Source organism: Pongo abelii, chromosome 23 (genome assembly GCF_028885655.2).
Source record: "Pongo abelii isolate AG06213 chromosome 23, NHGRI_mPonAbe1-v2.0_pri, whole genome shotgun sequence".
NCBI classification, from domain to species: domain Eukaryota; kingdom Metazoa; phylum Chordata; class Mammalia; order Primates; family Hominidae; genus Pongo; species Pongo abelii.
Genome location: NC_085929.1, coordinates 49,058,017 through 49,080,067, shown reverse-complemented (window position 1 = coordinate 49,080,067; position 22,051 = coordinate 49,058,017). Strand labels below are relative to the sequence as shown.

General features: G+C 47.2%; 1 protein-coding gene across 3 annotated transcripts in view; it reads left to right on the top strand.

Annotated features, from left to right (window-relative positions):
• The window catches only part of POLDIP3 (DNA polymerase delta interacting protein 3), a 30,045-nt gene that overhangs the window by 4,675 nt on the left and 3,319 nt on the right, over positions 1–22,051 (top strand). Inside the window, exons 2-9 of one of the 3 annotated variants that reach the window (XM_054543566.2) lie at positions 1,933–2,030; positions 6,018–6,408; positions 7,121–7,207; positions 9,227–9,322; positions 12,664–12,843; positions 13,416–13,493; positions 16,960–17,089; positions 21,536–21,602. In XM_054543566.2, the coding sequence (XP_054399541.1) occupies positions 6,247–6,408; positions 7,121–7,207; positions 9,227–9,322; positions 12,664–12,843; positions 13,416–13,493; positions 16,960–17,089; positions 21,536–21,602 (800 nt within the window). In that variant the 5' untranslated portion in view covers positions 1,933–2,030; positions 6,018–6,246. The remainder of the gene's footprint in view (positions 1–1,932; positions 2,031–6,017; positions 6,409–7,120; positions 7,208–9,226; positions 9,323–12,663; positions 12,844–13,415; positions 13,494–16,959; positions 17,090–21,535; positions 21,603–22,051) is intronic. The other 2 variants (XM_009234448.3, XM_009234449.3) reach the window with 2 other exon arrangements.

Below are 22,051 nucleotides of genomic sequence, written 5' to 3'. Positions count from 1 at the left end.
ACTGATTGCTTGTTTCCTTGTTGAAATAAGATAAAGGAAATAAAGACCTAAACACAAAAGGGAGGAAATGAGTTATTACATAACTCTAGGCAAAGAATTATGTTTTAAAATGAAACATCTGCACAAGACTCTTGGGTAAAGGAGATAGTATTTTATTTTATTTATTTATTTTTGAGACGAAGTTTTGTTCTTGCTGCCCAGGCTGAAGTGCAATGGCTCGATCTCAGCTCACCGAAACCTCCACCTCCTGGATTCAAATGATTCTCCTGCCTCAGCCTCCTGAGTAGCTGGGACTACAGGCATGTGCCACTACGCCCGGCTAATTTTTTGTATTTTTAGTAGAGACGGGGTTTCACCATGTTGGCCAGGCTGGTCTCAAACTCCTGACCTCAAGTGATCCGCCCACCTCAGCCTCCCAAAGTGTTGGGATTACAGGCCTGAGCCACCGCGCCCAGCAGGGGATAGTATTTTAGTGTCTTGTTTTTCTTTGTGTCTCTTAAACACCTAATTCAGAGTTGACCCTCAGTCATAGTTAGAATTAAGCTGTTTTCTCTCTATAAAAATGACCTAAACACACACACTGCCTAACCCAGAAGCTTTTTTTGGTTTGTTTTTATAAGACGGAGTCTTGCTCTGTCACCCAGGCTGGAGTGCAGTGGTGCGATCTTGGCTCCTGGCAACCTCCGCCTTCCGTAACCCAGAGGATTTTAAACCCATGGGTTAAAATCTGCTTTATAATAATCCAGGGCCCCACTTCATGGGCCTGAATCCTTTGGACTAGACATCTGTCCAGAACGGGCTGTAGCCCTGCCCTCCCCAGACAGAGCCAGGAGGGTGAAATATTCCTATACGTGGTCATCACATGTATGCCAGGTTCCCATTGGGGGTATAGGGGAGAGAATTTGGGGTCCATGGAGTGTTTGCCTTCTCACCTGCCAGCAGCGCTCTTGCCAGGACCTCGCGGAATACCTGGTGAAGCCTTGGAAGCAGTTGCAGAGCTGTAGTTTTGGTGCGATGGAGGTGGGGCATTACGAGACTTGCTCAAAACCTTCCTCCTTCCCCCTCCCAAACATTTACTGAAGATAGAAGTGCAGGATGTGTTTTGGGAACGTCAGTAGTCACTACAGTGGGGAGTAAGGCTGCAGCCATAAGCTGGAGCCAGAGCCGAGGCTCCCCCCAGGGGTTGGGCTTTGTTAAGGAGCCCTCAGCCGTTCTAGAAGCAGGAGGGTAACATAATTGAGTCTGTTTTAGAGACCTACCCCTGGCAGGAGTGTTGACTTGAAAAATTTCCGATGACTAATGCCTGCCTGAAACCAGTACTGCTGCCTGCTGGGATGAATAGCTGTCTTTTCATGCAGGAAGAGCAGCTGTGATTATAAAAAGCCTCAACACTGAAGCCCCCTCAAGCTGTTCACGAAAGAAGTTGAAAGCACTGGTGGAACCAGGGAACTGAGTGCATTAGATTGAGGGGAAATAGCTTTCTCCCTCCCACCGTGAGGAGCTCCTACTACATCCTCAACTACCGTTACCTCCCACCCCTAAATGTGCCTTTTAGGCTGTTCAAATAGATAAAAATGCCAGCACAAAGCATCTTGGTGGTCCTTCCTGCCAGGCAGGCACTGTGGTATGTGAGTTCTCAGTGTGTGCACCACCCGCTCGCCTCGCTGCTTGTGCTCACCCTTTGGTCGCTAGAGAGCTCCGTATCTGTGGGCATGACCGGAGTCCAAAGATTTCTTCAGCCTGGGGACAGTGTTCATACTTCCTTTATATATATATAAATTTTTGAGGATTTAACAGTGTATTGAAACTGAAATACCAGACAATAATAATAAGGAAGATTGTTTCTTTTTGTTTCGGTGGTGGTGTTTTTTTGTTTGCTTGTTTGTTTTGGTTTTGTTTTGATTTTTGAGACGGTCTTGTTCTGTTTCCCAGGCTGGAGTCCAGTGGCGTGATCTCGGCTCACTGCAGCCTGGACCTCCTGGGCTTGGTTGATCCTCCTGCCTTGGCCTTCTGAATAGCTGGGACTCCAGGTGTGCATCATCACTTGCAGCTAATTGTTTTGTATCTTTTGTAGAGACAGGGTTTTGCCATGTTGCCCAGGCTGGTCTCAAACACCTGGGCTCAAGCGATCTGCCCGCCTTGGCCTCCCAAAGTGTTGGGATTACAGACATGAGCTACTGCTCCTGGCGTTTTTTATTTTTTTAAGTTTTTTTCTTAACTCTTCCAGCTCTGGTGTTTACTCTTGACCTATGCTTATTTAATTGATGCTTGAACCAGGTACAGTGAAGTTCAAGTCCATTCCTCACCCCTTAGTAGCTCTTGGAATAGTTAATCTCCTTGGTTCTGAGTTTCCTCATTTATAAAATGGGAACGATAACCTGATTCACGGGTTTGTAACATTTAAAGGATGTCTAAAGCTGGGCATGGTGGCTCCAGACTTAGAAGGCTGAGGCAGGAGGTCAAGGCTGTAGTGAGCTATGATCACTGCACTCCAGCCTGGGCAGCAGAATGAGATTCTGTCCTTTTAAATTTTTTAAAATATATTTTTGAGACAGGGTCTTGCTCTGTTGTCCAGCCTGGAGGACAGTATCACGATCCTGGCTCACAGCAACATTGCAGTCTGGGGCTCAAGTGATCTTCCTGCTTCAGCCTCTGGAGTAGACTCATGCTGCCATGCCCAGATAATTTTCTGCTTTCATTTTTATAGAGATGGAGTCTCACTATGTTGCCCAGGCTAGTCCTGAACTCCTGGGCTCAAGCCGTCCTCCTGCCTCAGCCTTCTAAAGTGCTGAGATTACAGGTGTGAGCCACCATGCCCAGGGAGTCTCGCTATGTTGCCCGTGCTGTTCTCAATCTCCTGGGCTCAAGCCATCCTCCCATTTGGCCTCCCAAAGTGCTGAGATTACAGGCATGAGCCACTGTGCTCAGCCTTGTCTCTTAAAAAAAAAAAAAAAAAAAAAAGTCTGTGCGAAAAATTGTCAACCTGTAGTGAGTAATACTCAAAAGTTTTCGTTGATCATGTCCTTTATTTTTTTTGAAACAGAGTCTTGCTCTGTTGCCCAGGCTGGAGTGCAGTGGTGTGATCTTGGCTTGCTGTAACCTCCATCTCCTGCGTTCAAGTGATTCTCCTGCCTCAGCCTTCCGAGTAGCTGGGATTATAGGCGCGTGCCACCACGTCTGGCTAATTTTTGTATTTTTAGTAGAGACGAGGTTTCACCATGTTGGCCAGGCAGGTCTTGAACACCTGACCTCAAGTGATCCACCAGCCTCGGCCTCCCAAAGTGCTGGGATTACAGGTGTGAGTCACTGCACCCGGCCTAGCTGCAAGTTTCTGAGGTCACCCCAAAGCATAGTCCCAGTTTGTCTATGGCTTTGTAGGCCATGGAACACCAAGCCTAGGGTAGCCCAGTCCTAGGGAGGGTGGATGCCATCTACCACATACAACCATTTCTTTCTAATCGTGCATGCCGGCCCCCTGAACACCCCCTTCCTTTGGCCCTGCTTTCTCTAGAGACTCCATCTCCCAGAGTCCTCACATTAAAAAAATAGGGCAGGGATGGGCAAGTAAACCTTAAGCCTTATCTGATAAATTGTATAAATGACCCTTCTACCCAGAACCCACTGGAAAATCTTTAAATCTGAATTTGCCACTTTCCAAAGAGAAAAATGATAGCGTGCATCACTGCCTGTTTTAGTCCGTTTAGGCTACTATAAGAAAATACCCTAAGCTGGGTAACTTATAAAAAACAAACTGCCGGGCGCAGTGGCTCACGCCTGTAATCGTAGCACTTTGGGAGGCCAAGGCAGGTGGATCATGAGGTCAGGAGATCGACACCATCCTGGCTAACACGGTGAAACCCCGTCTCTACTAAAAATGCAAAAAATTAGCCGGCCGTGGTGGCGGGCGCCTGTAGTGCCAGCTACTCGGGAGGCTGACGCAGGGGAATGGCATGAACCCGGGAGGCGGAGCTTGCAGTGAGCCGAGATTGCGCCACTGCAGTCCAGCCTGGACGACAGCGAGACTCCGTCTCAAACAAAACAAAATAAAACTAAAAAACAGAAACTTCCTTGTCACAGAGAGTCTGGGAAGTCCAGGATCAGGATGCTGGCAGATTCCATGTCTGATGAGGGGCCTGCCTGCTTCCTGGTTCTAGATGGTCTTCTTGCTGAGTCCTCACATGGTAGAAGGGGCCAGGGAGCTTTCTGGGGCTTCTTCCTTATAAAGGGCACTAATCCCGTTCGTGAAGTCTCTGTCCTCATGACTTAATCACTTCCCAAAGGCCACCACCTCCTACCACTATCACATTGCAGATTAGGCTTCAACAGAGGAATTTTGGGGGGGACACAGATGTTCAGTCTGTATTACCGCCTTAGGTTTGGTACTGGCATATTGGAGGCAGCAGGTGTTTTTCCATTATTTGAGGGATAACAAGATGAAGGTCCAGGTTTGCTTTTATTGGTACCAGGTAGACTCACCTTTGGCTGCACTTCTGGTATTTATTAGCAGAGGAACTGACAGCCAATCTCACTCCAGCCACTTGAATGCAGCAGTGGGAGAGTGCTAGTGACTGACCCAGTATGAGAGATGCCTCCTGGGAGGTCCAGGCAGTGAAGTGGGAGGCAGTACAGGAACTCGTTTATGCAGCAGAGTTTACCCTCTAACAGCAGGTCAGAGATCCTCAACATGGCTCTTCTCCAGAATCACCCATGGAGTTAAAAATGCAGATGGCCAGGCCTCCCCCCAGATTTTAGATTCAGTATCTAGAGTGGGATCTGGACAGCTCTGTATTTAAGAAGCTCCACAGGAGTTTCTGACACTCAGTCAGGGCTCGATGCTGCTTAGGAGGTGCTGGGCCCTGCAAAAGGACTGAACTCCATTCTCCTCCCCCAGCCCCACCCAGGGTAGGGAGAGAAAAAAGGAAACAAGCAGGTGTAATAATAGGCACAGAGGAGAGTTGGCCTGGAGAAATCCGGGAGGGTTTCCCAAAGAGCACCCCTTGACATAGGAGTCTGCAGGCGGAGCGTCTGCCACATGCGTGGCCGTTGAGGGTAGCTATTGTAGAGAGACCTGAGGGTGGGAGGCGACAGAAGAAGCCCAAAGACCTTGGGGAGTATCTCCAGCGCTGTACTCAGGAGGGCCTTCTGTTCACTTTCAAGCCACTGTAGGACAACAGAGGAACCAAGAAAGAGACCGGGGCCTGTTTATGGAGTTTCATTGATTTCCAATTAAAAAAAATATTTTATTGTAAATTCAGGGGGTACATGTACCTGTTTGTTCCATGGATTATATTGCATACTGGTGAGGATTAGGCTTCTAGTGTACCCATTACCCAAATAGTGAACCCTATACCCGATCATTTCCAATTTCAGTGGTTTCTGTGTTTGATATTTTTGCTATTGCAACTTTTTCTTTCTTTCCTACCAAGTCTTTGGGTTTTCTGTTTTCCTCTAGCTCTAAGCCAGACCCATATGTTTGCTCTCTTGGTCTTAGCCCAGTAGATGGTGTCTGCCTTCCTTAGAGACACTCTTTGTTAATCATTAAGCCTCTCCAAACCTGCTTCTCCCACTGTAAAGTGGGCATAGTAAGTACTTCTCAGGGTGCTGAGAGGGCTGAGTGAGAACATGGATGGGGATGGGCCTTGGAAACTAAAGTTACTCCTCAGATGAGTGGGATTAGATTTGGTGGATGTTTATTTTATTTGACTGGCATTGTTGGGAAGTTATTGTCCACGTTGGTGTCTCAAGACACGTGGTCTAGGAAGCAAAACAGTTTTAACTAGGGAGAAAACTTGCCAGCCCCTCTCTCTTGATTTTGCTTAAAATGCGAAGTTGAAGGCCACCATGAAACCAGAAGAGGAGTCATCCTGTAGGCGCAATTGTTTACTCAGGCACAGGCAAGGAGCCGCTTTCTGATTCTCCAGGGCCGCCTCTGTCCCCAGTGTTACCACAGTTCCACTTGCATAGACTGCTGTTGATATCCAGATCCACTTGATATTGATTGCAATTTATATTTACAGGCTTAATGCCAGACCGGGAGTTGGAAGTGTCCGATCTCGAGTTGGGATCCAGCAAGGCCTTCTCAGCCAGTCAACACGCACAGCCACCTTCCAGCAGAGATTTGATGCCCGGCAGAAGATTGGCCTCTCAGATGCCCGGCTCAAACTGGGAGTCAAGGATGCCCGGGAGAAGCTTTTGCAGAAAGATGCCCGATTTCGAATCAAAGGGAAAGTGCAGGATGCCAGAGAGATGTTGAACTCTCGCAAGCAGCAGACCACGGTGCCCCAGAAGCCCCGCCAGGTCGCTGATGCCCGGGAGAAGATCAGCTTGAAGAGGAGTTCCCCTGCTGCCTTCATAAACCCACCCATTGGGACAGTGACCCCTGCTCTGAAGCTCACCAAAACCATCCAGGTAAGTTGTGGCTTTTGTCATGAATTCCCAGAAAGCTAGTAACAAAGGTAGATTTAGAGGCAAGGTGCCAGGAATGATTGGGCAAAAATACTGTCTTCTCAAGTATTGGTATAATATGCACTTTGCTCCTTACAGAGGCTTTAAGTACGTTATAGCCAAGGAACTATACAAGGAAGGAAAGGTATTATCTCAGTTCTATATAAAAGAAAGAGGAGGCCCACAGAAATTTAGTGACTTTCCCAGGTGAGATACTGGTGGAAGAAAGAGAGAGGAAAGGACAAAAGATTTATTGAGCACATGCTTTGTGGCAGGCACTTAACATGTATGACCTTACAGTCTTCACTCCACCCCCAGGCCCAGTGGGATTTGGCCCCTAGTCCAGGGCCCTGGCCACCCTTCACAGCTGCCACCACAGAGGGAAAGGAAACAATGTCATTTAACCTTCATAGCAGCTTTGGTAATAGGAACAGCAGCAGCCTCAGCAAACATTTACTGAGCCAAGTCCATTAAGCCCTACATGTACATTACCGGCATGGTCTCTGGATTGATGATTCTTCTGTTACTTCCTACTGTGGAGGATAAGGCCCTCTGTAGTGCCTTTTACCAAAGACCAAAGCTGCATGCCCACCATGTATCAAGTTCAGTAACCCCCTTCTTCTAGAGAATGCATGTGGACCCTGTGGGGTGGATTCTGACCACTGAGTGTTTCCAGGTTCCACAGCAGAAAGCCATGGCACCACTTCATCCCCATCCTGCTGGAATGAGAATCAATGTTGTCAATAACCACCAGGCCAAACAGGTAGAGTGAGTGAGAGAGAGAGAGTGTGTGTACATAGTGAACATGTAGGCGTGCACATGTTTTGATGAGGCCTACTTGGGTGGATGGACTGAGGCTTGCTCCCAAGGTTCCCAGTTGGTAGTATTGGAGGCAGGGTTACAGCGAACTTTTTGCAATTTGAGTTTAAAGAAGAAAATTTTTTTTTTTTTTTTTTTTTTGAGACGGAGTCTCGCTCTGTTGCTAGGCTGGAGTGCAGTGGCGTAATCTCGGCTCACTGCAGCCTCTGCCTCCCGGGTTCAAGTGATTCTCCTGCCTCCCGGGTTCAGGTGATTCTCCTGCCTCAGCCTCCTGAGTATCTGGGACTATAGGCTTGTTACCACCACACCCAGCTAATTTTTGTATTTTTAGTAGAGGTGGGGTTTCACCATGTTGGCTAGGATGGTCTCGATTTCTTGACCTCGTGATCCGCCCGCCTCAGCCTCCCAAAGTGCTGGGATTACAGGCGTGAGCCACCGTGCCCAGCCAAAAAGAAACTTTTTAATAGAGGAAGGGAGGCATAGGGGGCAGAGAGGCTAAAAAAATTTTTGTTTGTTTGCTTTCTTTTTTTTTAATTTTTTTAAATAAAAGTTCTATGTGCTTAATATAGAAAACTCACCAAAAAGTCCTTCAAGTTCCTATTCTCCAAAGCCAATCACTGTTGAAATTTTGCCATAGTTCCTTACATGTACGCTTCTTTTTTTTTTGAGACAGGGTCTCACTCTGTCCCCCAGGCTGGAGTGCAGTGGTGCAGTCATGGCTCACTGCAGCCTTGAGTTTCTGGGCTCAAATGATCCTCCCACATCAGCCTCTTGAGTGGCTGGGATCACAGGTGCATACCACCACATCTGGCTAATTTTTGTAGAGATAGAGTCTTGTCATGTTGCCCAGGCTGGTCTCGAACTCCTGGGTTCAATCAGTCCTTCTGCCTCAGCCTCCCAAGTAGCTGGGATTACAGGCATGAGTCACCGCGCCTGGCTAATTTTGTATTTTTAATAGAGACGGTGTTTCTCCATGTTGGTCAGGCTGATCTCGAACTCCTGACCTCAGGTAATTCACCCGCCTTGGCCTCCCAAAGTGCTGGGATTACAGGCGTGAGCCACTGTGCCCAGCCCCAGTCTGTTTCTTACTTAACTCATAGTTGTGGTTGTGGTTATATATTCCTTTTTTTTTTTTTTTTTTTTTGAGACCGAGTCTCGCTCTGTCACTCAGACTGGAGTGCAGTGGCGCGATCTCGGCTCACTGCAAGCTCCGCCTCCCGGGTTCACACCATTCTCCTGCCTCAGCCTCCTGAGTAGCTGGGACTACAGGCACGTGCCACCATGCCCGGCTCATTGTTTGTATTTTTTGTAGAGACGGGGTTTCACCATGTTAGCCAGGATGAGCTCCATCTGACCTCGTGATCCGCCCTCCTCGGCCTCCCAAAGTGCTGAGATGACAGGCGTGAGCCACTGAGCCCAGCCATGGTTATATTCTTATCCAATTTTGTATCATTCTTTTTTCACTTTGTAACTCAAGCATTTCTCTGTGACATTTCACATTTACTGTACATGTTCTAGTAAAACTGCAAAATCCATATAGTTGGCATTCCAGTTTTATTTAAACCATTTTCCTGTTAGAAATCCTTCTGCTATGAACATCTTTGTAAATAAAGCTCTTTCTAGGGTTTGGATTTATTTCTGTAGGTCATATTAACAAGGATGGACTTTCCAAGCCAAAGGATATAAAGAAACATTTTAGGGACTCTTGGTAGATACTGCCCACTGGGAAAAAGGGACTTCTGATGTATCTGGAAGTTGTAGGACTTTCACTGGGCCCTTGTTGACAGGGAGTTAGCCTGTGAAGACTTGGGCCCCAGTCTTTCCAGGCACCATCACCCCTATGCCCACTTCTCCTTGGTCTCTTTCTTTCTCCAGCAGCCATTTCCTTGCCATGCCTGTTCTAGATGTCTGTTGAGGGCCCACATGCCACATTTGCTTATATTTCTTTATGTTATATTCTCAGAATTTATATGACCTGGATGAAGATGATGATGGTATAGCTTCCGTTCCCACTAAACAGATGAAGTTTGCAGCCTCAGGCGGCTTTCTCCACCACATGGTATGGCATTTCATGTTTTCTTACACTGCGTGTCTGATCAGGCAGGTGGGAAAGGTTGTGTTGAATAGAGCCTGTTGTTTTTTTTTTGAGATGAAGTCTCGCTCTTGTCCCCTAGGCTGCTGGAGTGCAGTGGCGCAATCTTGGCTCACTGCAACCTCCGTCTCCTGGGTTCAAGCTGTTCTCCTGCCTCAGCCTCCCTAGTAGCTGGGATTACAGGCGCCTGCCACCACGCCCAGCTAATTTTTGTATTTTTAGTAGAGATGAGGTTTCACCATGTTGGCCAGACTGGTCTCAAACTCCTGACCTCAGGTGATCCGCACGCCTCGGCCTCCCAAAGTGCTGGGATTACAGGCGTAAGCCACTGCGCCCGGCGTGAATAGAGCCTTTCAATGCAGAAATATTTCTTTGCTTGGACCGTAAGATTTTCAGAGCTGGAACTAGTCCAATCCCTTAGTTTTATAAACACTGAGACACTGGGGTGCCTTCTGATTTGTTCAAGGTCCCACAGCAAGTGCAGTACAGGGCTGCAGCTCCTAGGTACTGTGTTTGAGACACTATAGGGAAAATGTGAGTGATCCCATAGTGGGGAGTCTGTGTTCTTTCCTTGGTGGCTGGCCATTCTGCATGCTTTGTAACCCTCTGTGGTCAGCAGCTCTGGCGCTGCTCTTGGAGTCTGAATTCCGTTGGTTGACATTAGCAGGAATACATCTCACCTGATCTGTGGGCTCTACCAGGTGCAGCCTGCATGCAGGGAAAGCTTGCTAGGCTAGAGTGTTGGTCAGACATCATGCAGAGAAGGAAAGAAAACATCTGGGATCATCAGGGAGGTCCATGGTGCTCAGCTCAGTGGTATAGCTGAGTGTCAAACAGGGAGGCCAGTGGGCTGCCCAGGTGGGTCCTTGTGGCAGCCACCTCTTTTGTTTTTCCTTCAGATGCTCAAAGACTCAGTTTTGGTTACTGTCCTGAGTATGTGGACCAGCCTCCTGGTTAGTAATTAAGAGAAACATGGGTCAGGTGCGGTGGCTCACACCTGTAATCCCAACACTTTGGGAGGCAGAGGCGGGCAGATCACAAGGTCAGGAGATGGAGACCATCCTGGCTAACACGGTGAAACCCCATCTCTACTAAAAAATACAAAAAAGTTCGAGCATGGTGGCTCACGCCTATAATCCCAGCACTTTCGGAGGCCGAGGTAGGCGGATTACGAAGTCAGGAGATTGAGACCATTCTGGCAAACACGGTGAAACCCCGTCTCTACTAAAAATACAAAAAAATTAGCCAGGCATGGTGGTGTGCGCCTGTAGTCCCAGCTACTCTGGAGGATGAGGCAGGAGAATGGCATGAACCCAGGAGGCGGAGCTTGCAGTGAGCCGAGAGGTGCCACTGCACTCCAGCCTGGGCGACAGAGCGAGACTCTGTCTCAAAAAAAAAAAAAAAAAAAAATTATCTGGGGTGTGGTGGTGGGCACCTGTAGTCCCAGCTACTTGGGAGGCTGAGGCAGGAGAATGGTGTGAACCTGGGAGGCAGAGCTTGCAGTGAGCCGAGATTGCGCCACTGCACTCCAGCCTGGACGACAGAGAAAGACTGTCTCAAAAAAAAAAAGAAACATGAAGCTGGCTCGGCATGGTGGCTCACGCCTGTAATCCCAGTACTTTGGGAGGCTGAGGTGGGCAGATTACCTGAGGTCAGGAGTTGGGAGACCAGCTTGGCAACATGGTAAAACCCCGTCTCTACTAAAAATACAAAAATTAGCTGGGCATGATGGCGCGTGCCTGTAATCCCAGCTGCTCTGGATGCTTAGGCAGGAGAATTGTTTGAACCCCGAGGTGGAGGTTGCAGTGAGCCGAGACTGCGCCACTGCACTCCAGCCTGGGTGACAGGGCGAGACTCTGTCTCAAAAAAAAAAAAAAAAAAAAAAAAAATAGGTCGTGAAGCTGAATGATGCCAGTTTGTTTCTTTACAAAGGGACCAGGCCTTTCCAGTAATTAGACTGCTCAAGTCTGCTATCAAGGGAACTATCACCTTGCTCAGTGAGTCTCTATCCCTATTTGATACCCTAATTGAATAAATGCCATATTTATACTAATGCGTTTTGTACCCTGTGAGATGGGTACTGTTGATTACCCTCGTTTATGGATGAGGAACAGGCATGGAGAGGTGAAACAAGCCTGTTCAACATCACCCAGCTGATGAGAAGCAGTGAATCTAGGAATGGAGCCTGAGCAGTCTCACTCTCAGGGCCCTGTGTGTAGTCACTGTGCTGTCCCAGCTCTGGAGACGCAGAATTCCACGTGAGGAATGTGGAATTCAGCATGGGGATGACGCTGCTTCACCCAGACTTGGAGAAGCGTGGTGAATTGCCCCTGCCCATGCTCTGATGTACCTCTCTGGCCGCTGCGTTCCTCCTTTCTCCCTGGGTCAGTGCCTGTAAACACTGCCCTAAATCAGCAGGGCTCCCATCACTTCTGCTTTATGCACCTTTTTCCTCAGACACATTAATACAGGGGAGTTTTGTTTCCAAGGGACCACATCCAGATGGAGGGGCTGTTTTTGGTGATCTGCACTGCCAAATGCCCGAGTGTCCCTGACAGTCTGGGAGCTGATGAGGCCAAGGCTGTGTGTGGTTCCTCTGGATGGCCAGAAGAGGAACCAAAAAACTGAATTCTGGGCCTTCTTAAGAGTGGTGATCAGCACATTGTGATAGAAGCATATCTGGGAATGAACTTGGCCTCAAGCTTTTGGCCTTTTAATTTTTTTTTTTTTTTTTGTAAGCGAAAGCAGCTTTATTAAGGAAACAAAGGAATAAAAGAATGGCTACTCCATAGGCAGAGCAGCTCTTTTACATTTTTTGTAGAGATGAGGTCTCACTGTGTTGCCCAGGTTGGTCTTGAACTCCTGGCCTCAAGCAGTCCTCTCACGTCAGCCTCCCAAATTGCTGGGATGGCAGATGTGATCCACTGTGCCTGGCCAAGCTTTTGGCCTTCTGACCAGCCTCATATTGTATGATTTTTAGAGAGTCTAAGTGGTGTGGGTGAGCCTGTGGCTCCTGGGTGATTTTCCAGGTCAGGGCTGTATGGAAGCTTCCTGCCAAGAGCTTCTAGCACTGTGAGGAGCGGCTTCTGTGAGTGCGCGCTCAGGCTGTGTGTTTTTCTCTTCCCCCTGCCCCTTCCCTATGGGATGTCACTGGCAGCCGGCAGCTTTTTTGGCTCCAGACCTCTAATAGAATTAGAGAGCTGGGAGGCATTGAGGGTTCATGCTCTCAGCAAGTTGTCAACCTCTTGGGGCTTCTTCAGAACATTCCAGGTCTGGCTTCTCAGATTCTTTTCTGTCTCTTCGTTTAGGCTGGGCTAAGCAGTTCCAAGCTTTCCATGTCCAAGGCCCTCCCTCTCACCAAAGTGGTTCAGAATGATGCATACACAGCTCCTGCTCTCCCTTCCTCTATTCGAACAAAAGCCTTGACCAACATGTCCCGGACACTGGTGAACAAGGAAGAACCCCCCAAAGAGCTGCCACCTGCTGAGGTGAGGTGACAGTGGTGACTGCAGCAGTTGGGGTCAGGAGGGCTGTATGCTTATATGTATCTCATTGTGTTCCCCACAACGCCTTTGTGAGGTGGGCATTGCCACCCCCATTCTACAGATGAGCAAACCAAGACCTAGGGACTCTTACCCTCAAAGACCTTGCAGGCTAGTGGGGATAGCAGACCTGCTGAGAGATTGCGGTATCTGGTGATATGTTAGACTCTCCCAGAAGAAAGCTGTTAGGAGGGCTGAGGACAGATTATCTCACTCCAGTTGGGAAGTCTGGGAAAAAGGGCTCTTTTAGCTGAGTGGGTCTGGAAGCATGAGTAGCCTTCCAGGTAGAGGCTCAGGGCCTGAGAGGCTTGCGTATTTGGGAGATGGGAGAGGGTCCATGCTTTTAGCATAGAGTGGTGGGGGGGTGTAGTGGACACTGAAGTTCAGGGGGCCCAGTTGTGGTAACTCTCCATGGAGCTTTCCTCTGGGCCTTCCTAGTCACGTGGCTGGAGGAATTTCTGTTGTGGGAATGCTTATCAGCTATCTGACTTCTGGTAACGCTCTTGTCTGTGTGGCAGCCTGTTCTCAGCCCATTGGAAGGCACCAAGATGACTGTGAATAATCTGCACCCTCGAGTCACTGAGGAGGACATTGTTGTAAGTACTGTGACCTACCAAACATTTAATTCTCAAATCGCCTCTGTGGCAAAGGTCTCTTAAGACCCACCCTCAGGTTTGATGACTGCTAGGACTCACCAGACTCTGCATTTAGTCACGCTCAGGGCTGAGACTAATGACAGCAAAAGGATGCAGAGCAAATAGCTCATGGGGTGAAGTCGGGGGGAAACGAGGCAGAAGCCTCCAGAGGCCCCTCCCAGCAGAGTTGCACAGGATGCTGGGTGCAACTCACAGCAAGCTGTGACAACACATGTGACACCAGAGAAGCTCATTAAAGACTCAACACCCAAAAGTTTTACTGGGGACTGGTCACTTCGGCATTCTCTATGTAGCATGTACCAAAATTCCAGACTCCCAGAGGGAAAGCAGCTGTTGAGCAGAAACCATGTTGTTTGCACAGTCCAGGCACAGTGAACTGTAGGGTGGCAGGAGCCCTCCTGAGATCCGAGTTCCCAGATGCCAGCCAAGGGCCACCCCTGGAATTGGACCTTTCAAACAATAGCAGTCAGCCCAGCTGCTTCACTCTTCTGCACAGCTTCTAACCAAGGCCAGGTGCCTGGCCTGAATCTCAGAGTCAGGGGATATCTATGCTATAATGGGTCCTAAACGGGATCCTTTAGTCCCACTGGGCAGTATCCAGTAGTTGTGTTTTCCTGTGTCCTTTGGAGGTATTACAAGATGATTCCAAAGTGAAAGAAGTGAGATGGACTGGTGGTATCCACCTTCCTGGTCCATCCTGTCCCACCCGTGGCAGTCATGGGCAAAACCTGTCAAATGCCTGTGAGCGGGGTTCTGGATGCAGCTAGAACTTCTTTTCAGCATCATTTTCATTCAGGCACCTAAAAGAGCCATTAGTTTAGAAATCCAGGCATCCTTTGAACTGTCAGATCACAAAATGAATACATTTGGAGAATCCAGCCTCTCCCTGCAGTTGAGTCCCAGACTAACAGACTGCACTGGTCACTACATTTGTTAAATCTTTTTGTTTTGTTTTGTTTTTGAGATGGAGTCTCACTCTGTCACCCAAGCTAGTGTGTAATGGTGTGATCTCGGTTCACTGCAATCTCTGCCTCCCAGGCTCTAGCAATTCTTCTGCCTCAGCCTCCTGAGTAGCTGGGATTAGAGGCGCCTGCCACTACGCCTGGCTAATTTTTGTATTTTCAGTAGAGACAGGGTTTCACCATGTTGGCTAGGCTGGTCTCGAACTCCTGACCTCAAATGATCCACCCGCCTCGATTTGTTTTGTTGTTGTTGTTGTTGTTGTTTTTAAGATGGAGTCTTGCTCTGTCGCCCAGGCTGGAGTGCAGTGGTGTGATCTTGGCTCACTGCAACTTCTGCCTCCTGGGTTCAAGCAATTCTTATGCCTCAGCCTCCCTGGTAGCTGGGATTATAGGCGTGTGCCACCACACCCGGCTAATTTTTGTATTTTTCAGTAGAGACGGGGTTTCACCATGTTGGCCATGTTGGTCTTGAACTCCTGACCTCATGATCTGCCTGCCTTGGACTCCCAAAGTGCTGATATTACAGGTGTGAGCCACTGCGCCCAGCTGAGGTTAAATCTTAATTGTGAAACACACACATGCTGTGAGATGGGTCACTCATATCCCCTCCTCTTTTAGCAGGGACACTGCTGTGAATGGTGCACGTGAGGATGGAAATTGTAGCCTATTTTGTGTAATACTTGACAAGTCATTAAGAATTAAAGCTGATTGCCGGGCGCGGTGGCTCACGCCTGTAATCCCAGCACTTTGGGAGGCCGAGGCTGGTGGACCATCTGAGGTCAGGAGTTCGAGACCAGCCTGGCCAACATGGCAAAACCCCATCTCTACTAAAAATAGAAAAATTCGCCAGGCGTGGTGGCGCGTGCCTGTGGTCCCAGCTACTCAGGAGGCTGAGGCAGGAGAATCACTTAGAACCTGGGAGGTGGAAGTTGCAGCGAGCCGAGGTCACGCCATTGCACTCCAGCCTGGGTGACAGAGTGAGACTGTCTCAAAAACAGAAAAGAATTAAAGCTGTTAAGAAGCATAATAACAACTGCCATTTACTGAGTACTTGCTATGTGCCAGTCACTTTAGGCAGACTCTTGGAAGATACATAATGGTGGAAAACTAAACACCAGTCATGATCAGTGCTCAGGGGAAATTGCCAGTAATAATCACCCTCGCTTCTCTTCTACCCAAATAGGCAATGTTAAAAGGACAATGGTAATAAAATTGGAATTACACCTACTATTTATAGTTGGCCCTCCATATCTGTCGGTTCTGCATCTGTGGATTTAGCCAACCACTGAATGAAAATACTCAAATTTTAAAAAATAACAGTACGATGAGAAATAATACACATTTTAGAAATACAGTATAACTATTTATATAGCATTTACATTGTATTCGGTATTATAAGTAATCTAGAGATGATTTAAAGTATAGTGGATGATGTGCATAGGTTGTAAGTAAATACTACAGCATTTTATAGCAGGGACTTGAGCATCTACAGATTTTAGTATCTGCGAGTGGTTCTGGAACCAGTCTCCCGCAGGTGCAGAGGGGCATCTTGTTTTGATATTTACCATTAAAAACAAATCATGTCAAGGACCTTTTCATAAACCTTCTTTTGGCCCTCACAGCAGCCTTGTGCAGGCAGTTGCAGGTGAAGAACTGGCGTGAGTGCTGGTCAGCCTCTGTCCATCTCCACATGTTGCTCCCTCTCTGGCCTCAGTCGTCTCGTCTGTAAAATGCGGTGGAGATCAGCGTCAATGATGTGTGCAAAACACGGCCTTAAAAATTCTCTCAGTTGAGCTTTCCAGTAACCTGGGAAGTAAGCTAGTCCTTTTTATTTTCAGAGGAGGAAACAGGCTCAGAGAAGTTAAGTAACTTGCTAGACATCTCATAGCAGATAGGAAGCAGAGCCTGGGGGATCAAACTCAGGTCTGACTTAGAGTGACCAGCTGTCCCTGTTTTGCTAGGGACTCTCCTGGTTTCATCACTCAAAGTCTCATATCCAGGGAAACCCTTCAGTCCAGCCAAATCAGGACTCTGGGTAGAACTCCAGAATTTGTATTTCTAACAGATTCTCAGGTGACATATTAGCAGCTGTGTTTCTTTGTATACATGTATTCTAATGACAGAGCTCTCTGAGAAAATTTTCATAACTGTTTTATCCCTGTTGAGGTGGGCACTGAAGACTTTGGTGGTGGCTTGCTGGGAGATCCCAGGTGATCCAAGGCTTGTAAGCCCAGCCCCCTTTCCCACTGCTGACCTCATCTGGTGCTGTGTTGAGGCCTGTGGATGTCTCAAGAGCACCACCTAACGTGGAGCCTCCCTGCAGTCTCAGGCACAGGGGCGTATTTAGCTGCAGCAGAGCCATCACACCCCAGGGCCTTCAGAGTGTGTGAGTGGCAGGTGGTGAGAAATCCTTCCCCAATCCCAACCCCTCTTGTTGTGTGCAGGAGCTTTTCTGTGTGTGTGGGGCCCTCAAGCGAGCTCGACTGGTCCATCCTGGGGTAGCGGAGGTGGTGTTTGTGAAAAAGGACGATGCCATCACCGCATATAAGAAGTACAACAACCGGTGTCTGGACGGTAAGTTAGAGAGAAAGCAGTCCCCTGACTCTCCCACTCATCTCTACTTGCTGTCAGGTAGCAGGCCTTCCAGGGGAAGTCTCTCTGAGATGGGTGGAACCCATCTCTGGGGCCTCGTCTGCACCAGGAACTGCTGTGCAGTCTCTGAGTAGTCCTGAGCTGTGGGTTACACAGGGCCCTGGATTTTCACCCAGCCCTTAAGCTTTTGAGCCCAGCAAAAAGGAAAACAGCATTTCTCCATAGATGGTTCTCTTAAGGGATCTTGCCAGGGAAGCCAAGAGGCACAGTTGTTGCCTCCCAGATGTTGATCTGCTTAGTGCTAGGGCAGAAGTTCCTCCAAGCCCTGGAGTTTTGTCTGAATGTTGGCACCTGGGTGAGAGCTGCTCCTGGTGGGTAAACAACAGACTTTATTGACTTGAGGTTCATATTTTTCATCTCCAGACAGCCTATAGAGAAGAATTCTGTCTGCCATGCTCCTTTTCCACTCATTTGTTCTTTCAGTATGTATTGAGTGCCTACTGTGGACCAAGGCCCTGTGCTAGAAGTGGAGAAGCAGAGACTAATAAAACAATACAACAATAAAAAAATTACAAATAAAAGACCTGGAGCCTTGGCTAAATCTTGGCACCTGGGTGAACTCCCCTGGGTGAGTCAGTGGAGTTCTGATTTGCATTTCCCCATGGCTAATGATGTTGAGCACCTTTTCATGTGCTTATTGGCCATTTGTATGTCATTTAAAAAAATTATTTTTAATTTTGTTTTGAATTTTAAATGTCTGTTCTTTTTTTGTTTTTTCTTATTTTTTGTCATATGTTTGGATGTGGAAAGATACTCATTTTCCTTTTTCTTTTTTTTTTTTTTTTTTGAGTTTCTCTCTGTTGCCCAGGCTGGGGTGCAGTGGTGTGATCTCAGCTCACTGCAACGTCTGCCTCCCTGGTTCAAGCGGTTTTCCTGCCTCAGCCTCCCAAGTAGCTGGGACTACGGGCACACGCCACCACGCCCAGCTATTTTTTTTGTATTTTTAGTAGAGATAGGGTTTCACCATGTTGGCCAGGCTGGTCTCAAACTCCTGACCTCAGGTGATCTGCCCACCTCGGCCTCCCAAAGTGCTAGGATTATAGGCATGAGCCACTGTGCCTGGTTATCTTTGGAGAAATGCCTGTACAGAATCTTTGTCTGCTTTTTAATTAGGTTCTTTTTTATTACTGAGTTGTAAAAGTACTTTACATATTCTTAAGTCCCTTATCAGATAAGTGATTTACCAATATTTTCTCCCATTCTGTAGTTTTTTTTACTTCTGCTTTTTAATGTATTCATATGCAGTATAAGGACTTTTTGGTTAACAGCAGACCACATATATGACAGTGGGCCCATAACATTATAATACCGTATTTTTACTGTATTTTTTCTATGTTTAGATGTACAAATACAGTTGCCTACTCTACTCAGTAGAGTAACATGCTGTACAGCCGGGTGTGATGGCTCAAGCCTGTAATTCCAGCACTTTGGGAGGCTGAGGCAGGAGGATCGCTTGAGCCTAGAAACTTGAGACCAACCTGTGCAATGTGGCAAGACCCTGTCTCAAAAAATAAATTAGCTGGGCATGGTGGCGTGTGCCTGTAGTCCCAGATGCTGGGGAGGCTGAGGTGGGAGGATCACTTGAGCCTGGGAAGTTGAGGCTGTAGTGAGTTGTGACCGTGCCACTGTACTCTGGAATGTATTCCCATAGTTAAATGATACATGACTGTATGTCATGTACATTTACATGTACATATATGACTGTATGTCATGTACATTTACAGCTATATATTCTAAGTATTGCTTTAACTGCATTCTGTGTTTAACTGCATTCCGTGTTTTGGTATATCATGCCTTCATTTTCATTTATCTTGAATTATTTTCTAATTTCCCTTGTGATTTCTCCTTTGACCCATTGGTTATTTAGGATTGTTTCAATTTCCATATATTCGTGAATTTTCCAGATTTTCTTTTCTTCTATGAGTGTTTAAGGAAAATATGTATTTTCTTGTTGTTAGGTGGAATGTTCTGTACATGTCTATTATGTCTTGTTGCTTTGTAATGTTTAAGTGCTGTTTCATTGTTGATCTGCTTGGTTCTATCTAGTATTGAAAGTGAAATACTGAGGGTTTTTTTTTTTTTTTTTTTTGAGACGGAGTCTCCCCCTGTCACCCAGGCTGGAGTGCAGTGGCATGATCTTGGCTCACTGCAACCTCTGCCTCCTGGGTTCAAGCAATTCTCCTGCCTCGGCCTCCCAAGTAGCTGGGATTACAGGTGCCCACTGTCACGTCCAGCTAATTTTTTGTATTTTTCATAGAGATGGGGTTTCACTGTGTCAGCCAGGATGGTCTTGATTTCCTGACCTCGTGTTGGCCAGGCTGGTTTTGAAGTCCTGACCTCAAGTGATCCATCCACCTGGGCCTCCCAAAGTGCTGGGATTAGAGGTGTGAGCCACCGTGCCCGGCGAGATCTTTATTACTGTTTGTCTGTTCCTTTCACTTCTGTGTATTTTTATTTTATATATTTGAGGTTCTGTTGTTACTTGCATATATATTTGATTGTTTTTTCCTTGATGAATTGACCCTTCAGTCAAATTTAAGACTCTCGTTACCTCTAGTCACTTTTTTTGTTGTTTTAAAGTCTATTTCATTTTATATTACTAATAGCTAATAAGTAAAAGACCAGCTTTCTTAGGGTTGCTATTTAAGTGATATATCTTTATTCACTCTTTTTTTTTTTTTGAGACAGAGTCTCACTCTGTCACCCAGGCTGGAATGCAGTGGCGTGATCTTGGCTCACTGCAACGTCTTCCTCCCAGGTTCAAGCGATTCTTGTGCCTCAGCCTCCTGAGTGGCTGAGACTACAGGTGTGCACCACCACACTCGGCTAATTTTTAGTATTTTTAGTAGAAATGGGGTTTCTGCCATGTTGGCCAGGCTGCTCTCAAACTCCTGCCTTCAGGTGATCTGCCCATCTCAGCCTTGCAAAGTGCTGGGATTACAGGCATGAGCCACCCAAGCCTGGCCCACTCCTTACTTTCAATCTTTTTCTCTCATCGACTGTAAAAATGTGTTTCCTAGGCTGGGCGCAGTGGCTCACGCCTGTAATCCGCCAGGCGGATCACCTGATTGGGAGTTCGAGACCAGCTTGACCAATATGAGGAAACCCCATCTCTACTAAAAATACAAAATTAGCCAGGCATGGTGGTACATGCCTGTAATCCCAGTTACTCAGGAGGCTGAGGCAGGATAATCGCTTGAACCTAGGAGGCAGAGGTTGCCGTGAGATGAGATCGCGCCATTGCACTCCAGCCTGGGCAATAAGAGTGAAACTCCATCTCAAAAAAAAAAAGAAAGAAAGAAAAAAGAAAAATGTGTCACCTATAGAGAGTGTATTGTTAGATCTTACTGGTTATTTTTTTATTTGAATTCAATCTGACAATCTGTCTTTGGATTGGATTATTTAATTCATTCATATTTAATATTGATAATTAGGTTTATTTCTTCCATTTTACTTTCTTTTTTTTTTTTTTTTTTTTTTTTTTTTGAGATGGAGTCTCGCTCTGTTGCCCAGGCTGGAGTGCAGTGGCGTGCGGTCTCTGCTGACTGCAAGTTCCCCCTCCCAGGTTCACACCATTCTCCTGCCTCAGCCTCCTGAGTAGCTGGGACTACAGGCACCCGCCACCACACCCAGCTAATTTTTTGTATTTTTAGTAGAGACGGGGTTTCACCATGTTAGCCAGGATGGTCTCGATCTCCTGACCTCGTGATCCACCCGCCTCGGCCTCTGAAAGTGCTGGGATTACAGGCATGAGCCACCGTGCCCGGCCCCATTTTACTTTTTTGTTCCTCTTCAGTGGCTTTTCTTTCACATTTTTTTCCTAATATTTTAATTCCTTTAATGATGTATTCACTAACTTAACTCGAGTAAGATGTGGAAATGTTAGTCCCACGTGGCCCTGTTCCTTCCTCCTCTTTCTTGTGCTATTACCATTACACGTTATACTTTGTATACAGTGGGAGTGTGGTCTTCCTAGTGCTGCATCCTTTGTAGACAGAGTAGAAGCCTGTACATAATGCTTTTGATCATCTTTGCACTGAATTTGATAGCATAAACCTTTTCCCTTACTACTTGGATGGCTTCACATTGAGTCTCATTTCTCCCTCACTTCCCACTCATCTCTTCCTGTATGAAGCAAGGTTTGTGGCCACTTTGCCTCTTGGTGCTCCACTGCTGAGGTTTCCTCACGCCCTGGGATTTTCTTAGTGTCTGGCTTGACTGGAACTTAGCAGCCCCATCTCCATCTGTGGAGCCAGAACTGCCAGTGGTGGCTGCTTTGACCATTGATAATGGAGGTACAGCCCTTGTCCTCTTGGGTGAGGAGCTGAGGTCTCATAGCAGAGCCTTTTTCTTTCTTTGGTTTTTCAGGGCAGCCGATGAAGTGCAACCTTCACATGAATGGGAATGTTATCACCTCAGACCAGCCCATCCTGCTGTGAGTTCCAAAGGCGGGGTGCTGGGGAGAGGGAGCTCCGTCCATCTCTTTTTATTCTAATGGGTAAACTGCCTGCATCACAGCTCCCCTTCATCCCCCCATTCCGTTTCCTCTGTTCTAATGGCAGCTGGTCCTTTCATATGCTTAAACTTGACCAAAATGGTTTGCTTTGTCATTTCCCCAGGGGTTGACCCTTATAGGGGCTAGCATTATGATCTCGTTCTCAGCCTTCTGATTTAGAAACATCTGAGTGGATGGTGGAGGGGGAGGCTGCTTGGGTCTCCTAGCTGTGTGCATCATCCCGGGAACACAGAACTCCACCTCATGATTGGCTCTGATGGAGACAGTACCAGATGCTACCCCTTATGGTGTTCCCCAATGAGGTTTTTTTTTTTGTTTTTTGTTTTGTTTTGTTTTTTCAGTTATTTTGAGAGGCTCACTGTGTTGCC